Here is a 17,934-nt window from a genome sequence, read left to right as displayed (position 1 = left end):
CAAAGAGCAAGAGTCCAGTAGCACCTACAATGCTAACAAATTGATGGTAGGGTATGAGCTTTCGTGAGTCATGGCTCACTTTTTCAGATACTGGTATCTGAAGAAGTGAGCTGTGACTCACAAATGCCCTACCACCAATTTTATTAGTCTTCTAGGAGCCACTGGACTCTTGCTCTTTTCTACAGGCAGGGCTCATTTCAAGGAGGAGCGCACAGGAATGCAGTTCCGGCAGTTCCTCAAAGAGGTCAGATGTCAGGTGGCCCCGCCCACCTGACCCTCGGCCATTTTGAGCCCGTTTCAGCCTGGATTGGGGCCGAAACGACCTGGATTAGGCCTCTGATGGGTGGTGGAACACTCTCCCACTCAGCAGCGGCCCGATCCTGACCATTTCGGCCCCCTTTTTGGCCATTTTCAGCCCCTTTCTGCCATTTTTGTGCCTAATTTCGGCCCTGAATGGCCAGGATTGGGTCCAAAACAGCCAGGATAGGTGATGTCAGGGGGTGTGGCATATGCAAATCAGTTGTGCTAATGACACACTTCTGGTGTTGTCAAGGGGCCTGGCATATGCTAATGAGTTATGCTAATGAGTTCCTCAAGCTCTTTTTCTACAAAATGACCCGTCTACTGGTATCTGAAGAAGTGAGCCATGACTCACGAAAGCTCATACCTTACTACCAATTATGTTAGTCTTATAGTTGCCACTGGACTCTTGCTCTTTTCAACTGATATCCGAAGAAGTGAGCTGTGACTCACAAAAGCTCATACCCTACCACCAATTTTGTTGGTCTTATAGGTGCCACTATTCTCTTGCTCTTTTCTACTGATATCTGAAGAAGTGAGCTGTGACTCACGAAAGCTCATACCCTACCACCAATTTTGTTGGTCTTATAGGTGCCACTGGACTCTTGCTCTTTTCAACTGATATTTGAAGAAGTGAGCTGTGACTCACAAAAGCTCATACCCTACCACCAATTTTACTGGTCTTATAGGTGCCACTATTCTCTTGCTCTTTTCTACTGATATCTGAAGAAGTGAGCTGTGACTCATAAAAGCTCATACCCTACCACCAATTTTGTTGGTCTTATAGGTGCCACTGGACTCTTGCTCTTTTCTACTGCTACAGACAGTCTAACAGGGCTACCCCTCTTGTTCTATGAACACAAGGAGCTGCCTTATATTGAATCAGACCATCAAACCCATTATTGTCTACTCAGACTGACAGCTGCTCTCCAGGGTCTCAGATCGAACTCTTTCACATCAGTCCTTTTAACTAAGGATGCCGAGGATCGAACCTGGGACCTTCTGCATGTCAAGCAGAGGCTCCACCCCTGAATCATAGCCCTTCCTTGCCTTCTGCAACACTAAGACATGACAAACGAGCGCCTTCCAGAGCTACAAAGCAACCAAACGGGCAAACCTCTAGGGTGAAACTCTTACCTGAGCTGGGACGACTGTCCATCTCCAGGTGCTCCTCTGCCGTTTTTTCAACGTCCAGCCTCAGGTCGCTGATCTGCTTGTCCAGTTCTTGGAGCTGATTCAACAAGCCAGCGTCCCTCCTTCTCAAGCAGTTCTAAAGCAACGACAAAAGACGAACACACAAGGCGTCACCAAGGGTTGCAATGATTAACGGGAGTCTGCACAGCTTCAAAAGCCAAGGTTGATTCTAGGAGCCGGGAAGTCCAGCCTTTCTAGTTTCCTGCACCATCAAAGGAAACCAAGTTGACCCTTTCTATTGCTACCGGATTATTAGGGATGTCTACAGTAGAGGGTCAGTAGCAGAATCCAATTTCCCCTTTTAGACAGGTAGCCATGCTGGTCTGCAGTACAACAGCAGGATTTTTTGTCCAGTGGCACCTTTGAGATCAACAAGATTTCCAGGGTGTAAGCTTTTGCGAGTGAAAGCTCCCTTGTTCCAGTTTGGTGTAGTGGTTAAAGGCGGTGGGATTCTAATCTGGAGAGCCGGGTTTGATTCCCCACTTATCTGCGTGAAGCCAGCTGGGTGACCTGGGGTCAGTCACAGCTCTCTCAGGGCTCTCTCAGCCCCGCCCACCTCACAGGGTGATTGTCATGAGATAATAACATACTTTGTAAAGTGCTCTCAGTGGGTGTTAAGTTGTCCTGAGGGACGGTCCATAAACCAAATGTTGTTATTATTTATTATTCTTCCAATTCAGGGAGGAGTGGAGATCTCTAAACCTTTACTTTCCGTATAAAGGCTTAGGGATATATATCCCTTATATCGCGATATAGCTTAGGGATATATATCCCTTATATCGGGATATAGCTTAGGGATATATATCCCTTATATCGGGATATAAAGGCTCAGGGATCGCCACTCTTCTTGTATCTGAAGAAGGGAGTGCTGATTCTCAAAAACTTATACCCTGAAAACCTTGTTGGTCTCTAAGGTGCCAGTGGACTCAAATCCTACCATTTCCAATTGTTACTGATGACTGTAGCTGCGGACCCCACATTAAGAAGGGTTGTCTTTCCTCTCTCACCACATCACCTTGGAGATTTTCAAGAGGTGCTGTGAGGCTTGCTTTTGAAGGGGTGTTAACGACAGACAACTTTTAATGGGGGACTTGGAATATGTTGCTTTATTTTGGTTCTTACTGGGAATATTTTTTTAAAAATTATCATAATAAGCTGCCTTGAGCCACACGGAAAGGCAAGATATAAACGTTTTAATAAACAAAATAAAATAAAATCACAAGAGCTGGCACATTTAGGTTCACACATCCTTGCACGGAAAAAAAAAATTATTCTACCAACGAATTCAGATTATACCACAAAGTGCTCAAATCTCTCTACAAAATCAGCTTCATTTGTTCTGGTTCTGCTAGAAGGCGGTCAGACCAGACATTGGAAACCTGACTGCCAAGATTTCAGCAGGCACTGCCCTCATATTTTCAAGTCTATCTTCCCAATATGAGCTAGAAACTTTAAAAAAAAAGAACATAAAATTCTCAGGAAGCTGAATTCAGCCCACCAGTACTACATGGAACAATTTTTCTGTGCTTATGCAAAGTTGCTTGTTCCAAACACCCCACTGCTGTACAATCTTCCAGTGTGGGTTCAAATTAAGCCACAATACCCCTACAAGAACCCTGACTTAGACAGCCCAGGTGAGCCTGACCTTGTCAGATCTCAGAAGCTAAGCAGGGTCAGCTTTGGTTAGTAATTGGACGGGAGACCTCCAACAAAGGGTTGCAGAGGCAGGCACTGGCAAACCACCTGTTAATCTCTTGCTGTGAAAACCCCACCATAACTTGAGAGCACTCTCCTCCATCACCACCCCTCCCAGACTAATCATTCTCTCTCAACCTAAGCCTACCTCACAAGGTTGTTGTGACTGTAAAACACGGAGGAACAATCTGTGCCGTCTTGAACTCCATGGAGTAAGGGCATGATAAGACCATAAACAACTAATAATTTTAAAACCCCAAAGAATCTTTATCCAAATATTTCAGGCTTGAAAGATAATTTTCAAGGCTCGGTCTGAATCTCAATTGCACATGGAGGGGTGGGGGGTTTGTATCCTTCTCAGTACGCCGTCCAGGTAACAAGAACTAGATCGATATAATAAACGCCTGCACACTAATCTCTTCTCTACCCCAATTATACCAATGCATCACTTTCTGGAAATAACGAAGACAGCTCGAGCCGTTCTGCAAAGACACCTTCGATCCTTAATGCCAACGGCTGCAAAGAATGAGTTTAAAATAAGCCCATTAACCCCAGGTCGGGGTAATCAGTTTCCCTGCTCAATCTTATAATTATATCTATTCGTCACTTCCCTAGTTGTATAAAGCTTTTAGAGATATTTTGCTTTCTCTCTTGAAATGTTTTGGGCAAATTGCGTATAAGATAGGTGCGCTCCTTGGAATAGGGGTGACGGAAATTCATTTAACTCGCTCACCGGATAATGTTGCTGAAAGGTTGTTTTGCACAAACAAGATCAGCTGGCAGCCAAGACCAGCTTCGCTATGAACAGCAGCAACCATACTTTTTTTTCTTTTTATTGTAGAAAAGTTAAAAGATAGAGCAAAGAAGGAAGGTTAAACATAACAAAAACACGACTAGCAAAAACCAACAGTGGCCTACATAAAAAGTAAAAAAAAACAGTAAAAAGTATAATAAGCATATTATCAATCCAATCGTTTTTCATCTACAATACTTCCTCCTTTAGTATCAATCAGCTTGTCGTCTAATTAATATCTTTTTTCTATATCTCATCTTCTTGATATCCCAGATCTTTAGTCTTAAAAATTGAAACCACAAATCAATAATTCATTTTTCTTCGTCTCTCGCAGCTAGTCCATAAAGGGTTTCCAATTTGCCATGAATATATAGTTTTGTCTCTGATTAACGCTCTAAATTTGGCCATCTCAGCTCCATCATCTTTCCAATCCAATCTTCCAATGAAGGTAGATCTTTGCACTTCCTTTTTCTGAGCATGTAAAAGCTGGGTGGCAACCATACTTTTGAGGGGATTTGGGGGCAGCTGCTTCAGAGGTCTGCGGCAGGTACAGGTACCCCTCGAGGCAGCTCATTACAAGACCACCGACTGCCAACTGCTGAGCACCAACAAGTGGGAAAGCCGTGCCAGTGTCCTTACTGGAGAACATCAGGGCGTGGCAACAGGGCGGCACGACACAAGCATGTAGCTGTGGAGTCGTCGCAAAGGCAATGACATCACTAAGCAATGCCAGGCCCTGCTAGCCATCTAACTGCTACGTGCCTGCTTGGTGCTACGGCAGCAGCCACAGTACCGCCACCGTCCTGTGAGGACACCAGATCCCTCCCCGGTGGTGGTCACTGGCAGTACAATTGCTGCCCTTTAGCTGCCATCTTGGCTGCCACGTTTGCTGGATTTATATATTACGGTCTCAGGCGTCTAACGTTCTGCCCACTCTCTTCTAAACTCCCTTCTTGATGTGGGCACAGGAGTTGTCAACAGAAAGCTTAGAGGGAGAGAGTTTCAAGTAGGCTGCCGTGCTGGTCTGCGGTAGAACCGCAGGGTTTGAGTCCAGTTCCCTTTGACTCTCAAAAGCTTATGCCCTAAAAACCTTGTTGGTCTCTAAGGTGCCACTGGACTCAAATCCTGTTCTTAAAGAGAGGGGAAAGCAACAGAAAGAATGTGGAAAAACTTGCAACACTTCCACCTTACAGAAAGCTCTCCAAATATTCTCCACCACCCCACCCCAGAACTGCACTGGAGAGTCACACTGTTTCCTAAAGCAGAAAACCACTCAACTTATTAATTACATTAGCAGGCATGATACCAACCTTCCTTTCAGCCCTATCTGCATGCCTAGCAACCAACCGACTTCCCACCTGTAACGGGCTCTCTGCCCGTGTCTGAACCAAGCTTCCACTAGCCAAAAGAAAGATTTATCTTTCTCTTGGAAAGCTTTCAGCAATTAGTTTTCAGACCTGTCAAACTGCTAAGTTCTTTGAACCACCTGTTTATCAGTACATTTATTTTATATAGGGTTCGATATTGCTTTGCAGTTCCTTATTAAGGACACAGACACCGGTCTAGAGTTTATTTCACTTTATTGAAAATACACCCTAGTTTTTTAATGAAGCAAGTAATTAAAATATAAATGATTATTAATAAGAATCCTATAAAAACAGAACACAGAAAGGCAATAAGAAATAAGTTTGCTAACATTTCCTAATTAATTCTAAGTTTAACACGATCAAAGTTTCTACGAAATGCATAGGCAAAGATAATCTCACCTAGATTTTCTCAAGAGATTTCTTCCAGCAGAGCTCTGACACTCTATCTGAATTTGCATTTTTGATAAGTTATCATATGCAAATATCTAAGATCTTTTCACGTGATAGCACAAACAAACAATAATTGGTTTGATGCTTTATTGAATATTCATAATTTCTATTGTATAACCTTCCAATTAGTAAAAAGTGACATACTCAACGTGCAAAACAAAACTATAAATTTCTGAGAAACGTCAGAAAGAGTTAAGAGATCATTACTGGTTGAATCTCTGACAGAGGAACATTAATCTAGATAGGAGTCCACGATTTTAATTGACTGTTAAAAGATTAAAGCATGCCTGTTAGAATTACCTAACACTCTGAAAAAAACAGTTCATGCAAAGTTTGAAAGTTCATCTAGAATATAAGTACATGTCCTAATATTGCTTAGTGTTGATTATTGTCATGTGCTTTTATCTATATTGGTGCAACACACGAAGACAGCTTAACAGGCCCAGAAGAAAGAGTTTAGAATAAATACAGGTACATTTGGAAGTGAGAAGCAGACAGCTATTTTATACACATTCTGACCCTTCAGTAGAGATTTCACTTTGGGATACTGCCTTCCCACAGTTTCTATCAATTCAGAAAGCATCCAAAACATTTCCCAACTGCAGTGTGGTGTAGTGGTTAGAGTGCCAGATGAGTATCTGGGAAACCCAGGTTCAAAACCTTACACTGCCATGGAAGCTTGCTGGGTGACCTTGGGCCAGTTATACACTCTCAGCCTAACCTACCACTCAGGGTTGGTGTGAAGACACCATGGAGTAGAGAAGAATAATGTAAGCTGCTCTGGATTTTCAATGGGAGAAAGGCAGTTAACTATGAGAACCAATGTGGTAGAATAGTAAATGCTGTGTTGGACTGGAGAAATTAGGTTCAAATCAGCCCAGTCTGTTGGAGGACTAAGAGGCAGTCACACGTTCTCAGTCTGGCCTACCTCACAGGGTTGTTAGGAGAATAAAACAGAAGGAGAGCTCATAAACTGCTGAATGCCTCAGAGAAAGAGAAGGATAAAAATCTAATATTTAAGGTATGACGTCCAACAGCAACAACATGACAGCTGCAAAAGCAAAGTCACGCCTGCAAGATTGCTGCGTCCCAAGGCATTCTGAGAACATTCATTCTCCGTCAGGGAATCCCAGAAAAAGTGATCAACGACAAAGATAAAATATAGATTATTTTTGAAAAAGTTACTTCTTATTAAGGAACGTTCACACAACGAATGCGCCTATCAAATGACATCTACTTCTGTTGTCAGAAGGCATCCCAAATAAGCATTTTCCAGCTCTAGAAGCATTCAGGGAGGGGCTACGGCTCAGGGGTAGAGCACTTGCTTGGCTTGGAGAAGATCCCGGGTTCAATGCCAGTTAAAGGGCCAGGTCACAGGTCATGTGAAAGTTGTCCACCTCGGACCCTGGAGAGCTGCTGCCAGTCAGAGTAGATATTAGGGGTGTGCACCCCAAAAAGAATCAGGTTTCCCGCTTCATGTTTACGAGATGTGGGTGTTTAAACTGGAATCTTTACAGAGCACACCGAAGCACAAAGCAGCACTTTTCTCGCCGTTTGCAAACAGCAAGAAAAGTGTTGCTGCTTTCAAATGCCTGCCACTTTTTTCAGTCGATAGGCAGGAAATTTGAAACTTTTCTTACTGTTTGCAAATGCAAACAGCTAGAAAAGTGCTGCGGACCGGCAGCTGCCGCTTTGCCCGAAGCTTCCCGAAGCAATACGAATCACTTCTGAAAAATTTGCTTTGGGATTCCCGAATCGGCTCAGCAATACTGACCTCAGCATTACTGACCTTTGACAGACCAAAGGTCTCACTCAGTTTAAGATGACTTTATGTGTTCACGTGCTCATTAACGCAAACCAGTTTTTAGAAATGGAAGGATGCAGTTAGCATCACAACACATAGCTGTTTTGTTTTGCATTTTTAACATTTTTATTTTAACTTCATTTATATCCTCCTGCCCACTGAGAATACATGGCTGGCCCAAGGTCACCCAGCGAGTTTCTATGGCAGAGTGGGGGATTCGAATCTGGGGGATCCCCACCCCAGATCCTAGTCCAACACTCTAACCATTACACACTGTCTCTTTGCGTGGGTAAGAGCCCAATTTCAATAAGACAGCACACAAATGCAAAATCCCACAAGTCAATAGCTCTGGCTCGGAATCTACCATAAAATACCCAGAAGACAATGTCTAAAGGTCTAATGGTGTGGGGTGGGGAATGTAAAACTCAGCAATGACTCAGCAAAAATCAAAAACTCCCTTCTGGAGTCATTAAGCCCATGCCTGACAACGGCACTCTCATTCCTCATGTCCAACTAAAACAAGTCTAAGGCCCACTGCACACATGCGGCCAAACGAAGTGGTGACGAGATAGCGAGACGTTAATGGGATAGAATGGAGTGCATCCTCAGTGCTAACAATTCCCTGAAAATGACAAAGAGGCAGAGCATGTGAAGAGCTCTGCCACAACTTTTCATCCCGATGTGCTATTTTTTTCATACATGTGGGGCTGGGGGTGTTATATGAGAAAATGTTCAAATGTGACACTCAACTTATGTTCGTGCCTGAAAATCCTGTTGTATGCCATGCCGAAGTCTAAATGCATTTCTCTTGTTAACTTGGCCTCTGCCCTGAGCTGGATGATCCAGGCTAACCCGATCTTGTCAGAGCTTGGAAACTAAGTAGGGTTGGGCCTGATTAGTCCCTGGATGGGAGACCTCCAAGGCAGTCCAAGGTCACGACATCAGCAAATCATTTCTGTTGGTCTCTTGTCTGGAAAACCCTGAAGGGTTATCATAAGCTGGCTGCAACCTGACAGCACTTTCCACAACTTTGCCTCTTCCCTATATCACACTTTACACTGTAAGCTGCTTGGGGCAGAGACCTGCCTTTTTGCCGTGCGCACCAATAATGTACACTTTCCTAAATTAAAGACAAAGGTTAGTTGTTGATTTTCCGGACTGTACGGCCGTGGTCTTGGCATTGTAGTTCCTGACGTTTCGCCAGCAGGTGCGACTAGCATCTTCAGAGGTGCAGCGCCGAAAGACAGAGATCTCTCCGTGTCAATGTGTGGAGAAGATGTTAGCAGGTAATTTATATCTACTCAGGAAGGTGGGTTTGGGCTCAGTCATCTTGTAAGAGTTTCCCAGGTTTTGGCATACTAATGGAGGGAAGCTTCACTGTATCCTGAGGAGGTTCTTTTACATATGGATTGGTGGTTGGGTATGCTAATCTTTTCTGTAGGGCTATTGTAAGATGTAGGGTATTTTGTTAGTCTGGAGTTTTTCAGGACTGGAAACCATGCCCTATTCATGCTTAAACTCTCTTCTTTCCTGTTGAGATTGTGCTTATGCTTATGAATTTCAATGGCAAGGGCTTTGAGCCAAAGGATCTGTTCTGCTGACATGACATCATTTTTGCTGGCAGAGGGGCCATTTTTGCCCATTCCCCCCTCCTGTCGTGATCCCCTTGAGACGGTTCTCTGACCCCCAGGAACAGAATGTTGAGGGGCCTCAGTGGGCTGCTGCTGGATGGGGGAGGCAGGAAACTCTCGTTTCACGAGCTTTGCTCTGCTTGCAGTACTTTGGATCCAGCCCAGGATTCCTTTTTCATTCTTTCTTTATGAACAAGCTGATCAAAATTAATAAGGAACGAGATGTAAACATAACGTGTGGTAAAGTAGCAGCAGGAAAAAATGGTTTTGAAACAATCAGATACGAGGACTGCCTACTGACGTCTGCAAGTGATCATCAACCTAAAGGTTGAATTTCACTTGCGGACCTATTTGAAGCCTCCTTGAAACATTTATGCTCCCAGACTAGAGGACTACCTGACACTTGAGAGCCGCAAAATAATTTGCTGCCCCATCTGGCTGGTCTTTCTTACCGCCAAGCCCCCTTTTTTCAGGATCTAATATATTCTGTGGTTCCTTGGTCAGAGTTACGCCATGTTTAATTCTATAGTCGTTAGTCTTTCTCTCCCTCCAGGTCCAGGTGTTATTTTGACCGCGCTTTCCATGGGAGAGAATACTCTTATCTGTTTCTACAGCCAGAGACCTTGACGGGCCGAGCCTTCCCACAGCCAAGTTCTCATCGCCATGGAAGATGGGGGGAGGCTGGGAATGAAGGGTTTGATGTATCACATGTTGTGCTTTCTTTTCCCATTCTCGACAATGACTGTGTTCAGCCAAGATCCTTTCTAGGCCTTGGAATATGGATACTTGTGTCAGAGCCTAGTCTTTCAATAAACCTTTTGAAATCAAGAAATTGTGCTTCTTGCAGAAGGGGGAGACAAACTCTAGATAACAGGGATTCCATAGTCTGACACCTTTGACTGGAAAAAGTTCCAAATGTTAAGCAGGGTTCCCGGGTTGCCCACTTTAGTGGGCGATCTCCTTCCAGCAGCCTTTACCCCCGGCTGCTATTCTGATGAGCAAATGGAGAAAAATGGTAGGGGGAAGGCCACTTCTTTCATCATCACTGTGTCATATGTGACACTCTAGGACTTCCCCTGACCTCTAGGGTAAAAACCACAGAGATTAGTGAAATCCCTAGAGTGTCATGTGACACTGTGATGTCATGGGTACTTGCCCAGAAATGACAACGCAGCAATATGTGATGCTGGTTTTACCCCCAGTATCTATCCCCCACGCCCTTGCCGGTTGCCAACCAAGATTACTTAACCATACTATGGTTAAGTAATCTAGTTAGTGGTCTTCAACTCCTGAGGCGGGACCCCTGGGAGGTTCACAATTCCCTACAGAGTTGCCCAGGTTTTTTTTTTCTGGGAAAAGAGGTGGCGGAACTCTCAAGAGGGAAATGAGGAAGAAACACACGGGATTCTTTGAAATATTATTATTTTCACGCACTACTGCCGAGTATTTTCAAGAGGTGCCAGAACTCCGTTCCACCGCGTGCCATTCCTCTTGCCTCTCTCTGCATGGAAGTTGAGAGGAGCAGCTGATGCTGGGCTCATTCTACATGGTAGCACACCTCCCAATGCCTGGATGGCATCTTCCGTCCTTGGCTGCCGTGGAATGCTGCCTACCGTCCCGTCACAATCGTGGCTCCCCCTCTTCCTGTCACATGACTGTGATGTCATATGCTTGCAGTTTAGCAGGCCCCATGCTGCCACTTAGGGTTACTCTAGTGAACACATCTAATTTAGTGCAGTTTGGCCTTGCCTTGATGGAATTCAATATTACAATACAGAGAGTAACATAGTAAAAAACTTACGAAAGCAAAGAAAATCCCGTATCGACTTACTAATAAGAATTAATATATTAATCAAGGTACAAATATATGATATTTAATCGTAATCCGCAACAACTTAAGTCCACAGTGGAGCTTCTTAATACACAACAATAACCTTGTAAGAACTCAGACCCACAGTTGGAGTAATAATTCATACGAGTGCTACACTATTACGGACCTTAAAATATAAATATAAAGTGCTAGTGCTAAAGTGCCTATTAATTATATTATTGCACTCCCTTATAAAGTGCAGAAGCAAACATAGCACAAGACAATTATATAATATACAGGTCATAAGCACTATGTATCCAAAAGGGGACGAGTCCAGGAAATATTTACTCCAGCAAAGACCACTCCACATGGCTGTGACAGGTTCCAGAAACGTTGACTGATATATTAATTCTTACTAGTAAGTCGACACGGGATTCTCTCTGCTTTTGATGGAATTCAAGGCAGCTTTATGCAGAGTCCCCAGGGCATCTCCTAATCACCGATCTCATCACACGATACTGCAATAATCTTCACAGCAGCCTTGCAAAGTGGGCCAGTATTATTGCTCTCATATCGAAACCCACCTAGCAAGCCCGTGGGCATGTCAGGATTTTAACTCAGGACTTTGCAGCTCACTCTCTCACCATCTCTATAATTGCTGCTATAGTCCATCGCTTCCAAATGGCCACATGCCACAGAATTGATCCCCTTAAAAGGGAGAAATCTAAAGCCGTCAATCAATGTACAGGATTTTTTAAATTATTGTTTAAAGAAGAAATGTGAGCCCAGAGACCATGGAAATTTAGACGCTCACAAGAAATATAGTTTTATATACTATTCAACATGACATTGTCTGACAGGCCTGCTATGGCGCCAGACGATGCCACGTGCAGCCGTGCCTGGCAAAACTCCATCTTTGACTTCATGACAAGCCACAAAACACGCCCAAGAAAAAGGAGGGACTATTTCTAGAGCATAATCCTGAGAGCTTTCATCTATCACGTTTGAATCTTGTCCACCTTCTAAGCAGCTCACATGAAGCCACCTTGCACCGAATCAGACCACGAATCTGTCCAGCTCCACAGAATCTATTCTGATCGGCAGCAACTTTCCAGCAGAGAAAGGTCTCTCCCAACACCGGTCCCAAAATCCTTTATTTGGAGATGATGGAGACCTTCTAGGCATGCTCTGTCATAAGCCATGGCATACACGGTCAGTTTGCTCCTCTTTACTTTCACAACAACAACCTTGAGAAGTAGGTTAACGAGTGGCAACTGAGTCCAGGTCTCTTCAGTCCACGTACTGTTTGGAAGAATTAAACCTTAGAGGCCTCTGCTTTGTAATGCCCTCTCCTTTGTGCAAACCTCCAGTCCCTGTGCCTCACGTACGTTAGCCACTTTCTGGGAACCAGAAGATCCAGAGCTGCCTTACTCCTGGTTGGACCCTAGGTCGGTCTTATGTGCTCTGACTAGTGGCTGCTCTCCAGGGTCTCAGGTGGAGGTCTTTCACGTGAGTTATTTCCTTTTAATTGAAGGTGCTGGAGATTGGATATGGGAAGAGTTTCACCAACACCCTTTTTTGCTATTCTTCCTTTGTGTTAGTTCAGGGTCAGATCACTCAACGCACCAGCCATATGGAAGCCACCATGTGCATCTTCCACCTACCCAGGGCTCATTTTGAGGGGGAATGCACAGGAGCGCAGTTCTAGCAGTTCCCCAAAGAGGTCACATGTAAGGTGGCCCCGCCCACCTGACTCTCGGCCATATTGGGCCCGTTTCAGCCTGGATTGGGGCCGAAACGGCCGGGATCAGGCCTCTGACAGGTGGTGGATCACTCTCCCACTCAGCAGTGGCCCAACCCTGTCCATTTTGGGCCCCTTTTCGGCCATTTTCAGCCCCTTTTTGCCATTTTGGGCCCAATTTTGGCCCTGAATAGCCAGGATTGGGTCCAAAACAGCCAGGATAGGTGATGAAAGGGGGTGTGGCATATGCAAATCAGTTATGCTAATGACACACTTCTGGTGATGTCAAGGGGGGTGGCATATGCTAATGAGTTCCTCCCGCTCTTTTTCTACAACATGACCCCTGAACCTACCCATTACAGTGCAGACACTTTTCCATGCTGTTTCATCTTCACAACAACCCAGTAAGGTAGGATAGGCTGACGGAGAGTGACCACCCCAAGGCCACCCAATGAGCTTCATGCCAGAAAGTAAAGGATTTTATTCTGGCTCTCCTACGTCCTAATCTGTCATTCTTACCCAATACACCACAGTGACTCTGGAACTTATAGAAAAGTCCGGCCCATGGATCTAGCAGCACCAGCCTAGAACAACCACATGTAATTCATACGTTAAGGAGCACAACGGCACGCAAGCACAAGTAGAAGCAACACCAAAGGGCCAGTCTCTCCCGGAGATTTCCACCTGGGCAGATGCCACTACGACCATCCATCAATTTATTTATTTATTTTATTTATTTCAAATGTCTATTCCGCCCTCCCCGCGAGCGGGCTCAGGGCGGATAATAACATATTAAAATACAATAAAAATTCACCTACATTAAAACATCATTAAAACAGCAGTGTATTTCTATTAACACACATTTAAACCAGGATAGTGGACAGCCTTCACAGGGAGGGTTAAGATTTTATACACCCCATTTTTTTCAGGCCGGCGGAGGCCCAGCCTCAGCCATATGCCTGGCGGAACAACTCTGTCTTGCAGGCCCGGCGGAAGGATAGTAGGTCCTGCCGGGCCCTGATTTCAGCAGACAGTTCCACCAGGTGGGAGCCAGGACCGAAAAGGCCCTGGCTCTAGTCGAGGCTAGGCGGGCCTTCTTGGGGCCAGGGACCACCAACAGCTGTTTGTCCCCTGATCGGAGTGTCCTCCGGGGAATATATGGGGAGAGACGGTCCCATAGATACGCTGGTCCCAGTCTGCACAGGGCCTTATAGGTCAATACCAGAACCTTGAATCTGCATAACAAGAAAATTTCAATGTCTGCCCATCTTCTGGGTTTAAGCCATGCGCCCTACGTGCATGTAATGGACTGGGTTTCACTGACAAGAGAGGCAGGTCCCCGCCCCCCAAGGACCTTACAATCTAAATTTTGCTGAGAGAGAAGACAACAGGGAAAGGAGAGAGAGAGAGAAGGGTTGCAGTGGACCGATGCAAAAAATACCATCTAGAGGCATTTTTACAAACCCTCCTAAAGCATCAGATACACATACTTGGGCTAGCTGGGGAGGAAGAGGGCTTAAGCCACAGACTCCATGGAGAAAGTGAGTCCGGAGGATGCATCCGGGAAGAAGCAACCCTACACCTTCAGGTCCTCGGCCAACCTGTCTTTTGTCTGACCCATTCCACTTTTCTTGCTTATTTAAGCACCCTCCTTTTCTTGCACGCAACGATTATTATATCTCAGCAAGCTTCAGTGCTACCCTGCAGGACCCAGGTCTTCTTGAGTGAGGAAGCCAGACCTGAACTGAGAGATGAGCTTGGATGTAGAGTTGGATCCAAGCTGAGATCTGTCCAAGAAGTCAGGGTGGGCCAGAGAGGACTAAACCGCAGGGCTCAGCAGAGCCAAAGAAGTGAGCGATCATGACCAACGTTTCAAGGAAAGGGTCAGAAATATGCTTGCAAACAGGCAATGATGCCCTAGGAACCCTTCAAGACATCGGAAGGTGCTGTGGTCTTTGCCGCACATTTGCACAGAGGTGTGGAGACTCTAATCTGTACCAGGCAGGCCACAGCAGGGTCTGATGTTATTGTACATGTGTATTGTGTCTAGGGCCACGCGGCAGAAAAATTACTAGCCGGTAAACAATTTTACAATCACTATAACTTGCAAAGCATTCTCAGGAAGGAGAAAAGGAGGGGGGGAACTAACTATTCCAGTTTGTAACTGTTTCCGTGTCCTGATAAATGCTTCCCCCCTACCCATCCAGACAAATTACTTGTTCCCCACCTTGGATTACTTCTGGCCAAAGACTCCTGCAACTAACATGTGGCAGTGAATGGAACTGCAGCTGCTGAACACACAAGAGAGTTTTCAGCATTCCTCCCATCCCACTCTGACCGGCTCACAACAGAAAACACACCCTCCAGATGCACCACGTCATGCTTGAGGTGGTGAAACGTCCAACACCAATTGGTTGTTTTGATGTGACAGATCAGAATATTCACGAAAATCTCAACTATCCCAGAAACATTGCTGTTGGAATATCTGCAATCCAGCTCCTGTGAGGAAAGGGATGTTTGTCCATTTGGCTGGATCTGAAACTTCACAAAGGTCCTAAGCAACAGAAACTGCTGTGTGGGGCAGGCTCCCAACTCTGACAGAGTAGACCTGCTGTATCTTTTAAAAGCCACAGAGAAGGGGAACTTTGCAAGTTGTGGTGTCTACTTTACTGCAGATGGGAGCATGAGGGTCAAACCCGAAAGGTACGGGGGGGGGGCTAAGCCGATTATTTCTTCTCAGTTTCCTGGCTATAGAGTCTCACTTTCTTCTCGAGGTCTTCCACCATTTCAGTGTGCCTCACAATTCCCAGACCTTCTGCCAGAGTCTCCCCATTCCCGTTACCATTTCTCACTGACTCACAACTTTCTCCTTGCCTGCCACCCACCATCCCATGGCTCCTTTCCCATATGTTCTAATTCTACACATGCAACTACCCCCAAACTCCTTCAGTATTGGTTTCAAAGTAAAGTAGACCAGCCAGGCATGGTTCACCACCCAAGAGACCTGTTAGAGCAGCAAACTGGTGAAGGGGTGGCAAAGGGCATGGTTTGCGCCTGTCATCACCTCTCAGGCTGGTGGCGCTGCCTTCTGGGTGCAGTTGCGGCGTACACAGCCCGCCTCGGCCAGACCTCACTGGTGTAGCACATGAGAGAGTGCCCTCACCCTCATTGCTTTGGGTGTCTGTCCCTGTAGCTCTCACGGGCAGCATGAGAAGAGGGCACTTGGAAGAGCAAAATGGCTTGGGCCAACTCTAATTCCAGCTGAGCGATTTCCAACCATGCTGGTTTTTTCCCCCCTGCCTCATTTACTTTGACTGAAGAGGCTGAACTCTGCTGGCACATAAACCTCGCCTTCCTTGGCACAGAAAAGATGAAGACTCGCATCTATCCATCCATCCCAATTTTATCCAGATTCGCCCCCTCTCCTAACATCAACCCTGGGAGGTAGGTTAGGACGGAGGCAATGAGAGACAGAGGCTAACCCAAAGTCTTCCAGCAAGCTTCAAGGCTAGGCAGGGAGCTGAACCAGGGTTTCTCCAGTCTCCGCTTCACCAGCAACTCTTTCTAGAAAAACTCCAGTCCAGCCGAGGAACAGACCTCCAGAAACTTTGTCGCAGAAGCCCTGCTGAAATGATGCACACAAAGCCACTCTGTAAGAGATGGCCCGATCCGGAAGGTGCCGCGTCCCACATGAGCCTCAGCGGGAAAACAAAACCAAGAGCAAAAAGTCTTTTCTGCAGCAAGCTCCAGGAATCCCTCCGGGCCGAGCTGCACCAGAATGCGGCAAAGTCTCGGCCAGGGAAGCATCCGCTTCGGGAAGCAATGGGCCTGGTTTGATTTTTGCTCTGAGAAGAGGTTCTCCCCTGCTCAGCTGCTTGCTGCCAATATCTCAGTTTAATTCCCAAGAAAGGATTTTTTTCCCCTGGATGAGCTGAGAGCCACACAAGGACGCCGCTGTTCCCATTCATTTCTGGAGGGATTTACACAGAGGAGATCACAGCAGGATAACCCCAGTTGCAATGTTTAACACAAGCACATTTCCACCGCAATCCTCTGCCCTCTGACTTGGGAGAGGACAAAGTAGGGCTTACACCCAAGTAAAAGTACCAAGGGCTCCCCCCCCCGACACCTCCCATCCTTCAGAAATCTCCGAATCAATGGAAGCTTCTATTGCATTTGGACCCCTTCTCTTTTTTTTTTACTATTCAGAGAGAGTAACCTAGAAAGGCCCAGGCAGTGACAGAAATCCGATAAGATGAACGCTAGCCCCAATCCGGTACTGGCTCCAACGTCTGCTCCCAGCGCACACATGCTGTTAATAACATCCGTGGCAGCCAATTGATTCCTGACGGCAGCCAATTGGATATTCAACCCAACGCCCAGCGCCAGAGGTGTGCACTTCGTTTCTTTTGCCTCCCCACCCTCCCCCCACCCCCCAAAAACATTTTAAGGAAATGACCTCCCCGGATCGCCCATGAAAAGATTCGGACCAGCTGGAACACTGGAGGGGGTCGGTGTCTGTGCGTGATGGAGGCGACAGGGAATTGGGGGGGGGCTCCATTCCCTAAGGTCACTTTTGTGACACACATAGACACAGACACAGAGACAAAGATCCCTTATTTGGAAGCTGCAGTAATTAATCACAATATAGTAGAGGGTGCTATTGTTAGCTCACGGGAGGGTGAGTGAAGGGCAGCGGAGGATGCATTAGGCAGGCTAGAAAAAAGTGAAGCTGTCCTGCCCTTGGGGAGTCTAGATTGGGGGGGGGGTTGATTTAAAATACAGTCTCTATATACTGCACCCAAGAGTCGTCTCTGGAGTTGTAATGGCACTCCAGGGGTCAAAGGAAAGAGACCTGATCTGTTCGGACCTGCAGAATATGGGGGGCAGACATGCAGCAAGAAGTGGGGGGGGGGCTGCAAGAGTCAGGGGAGGCCCCGGCCCTGCTCCCAGGTGGCTGCTTTTGGAGAGGTGCGCCGCCACCTCTCTTGACCTTAAGCATCCCACCCTATCGATATCTTCGGTCCCCCTTACGCCCAGGGAGGGCTGCCTGCTATTGCCTTCTTCTGCACCTCCAAGCGGCCGGGATCCGCTAGGGGTGGGCAGGGAAGGCGATGCGCCCGCCACCCTCTCCCCTCTATTGTGCGCG

The 17,934-nt window shown here is 46.2% G+C and overlaps 1 protein-coding gene across 1 annotated transcript in view; it reads right to left on the bottom strand.

Moving 5' to 3' along the window:
* DACT1 (dishevelled binding antagonist of beta catenin 1) overlaps positions 1 to 17,934 on the bottom strand; it is a 54,701-nt gene that overhangs the window by 11,410 nt on the left and 25,357 nt on the right. The window contains exon 5 of the mRNA XM_054972018.1: positions 1,438 to 1,570. Coding sequence (XP_054827993.1) covers positions 1,438 to 1,570 — 133 coding nt within the window. The remainder of the gene's footprint in view (positions 1 to 1,437; positions 1,571 to 17,934) is intronic.

This window comes from Eublepharis macularius, chromosome 2 (genome assembly GCF_028583425.1).
Source record: "Eublepharis macularius isolate TG4126 chromosome 2, MPM_Emac_v1.0, whole genome shotgun sequence".
Classification (NCBI taxonomy): domain Eukaryota; kingdom Metazoa; phylum Chordata; class Lepidosauria; order Squamata; family Eublepharidae; genus Eublepharis; species Eublepharis macularius.
Note: the sequence above shows the minus strand (reverse complement) of the source record. Positions and strands in the feature narration are given on the sequence as shown.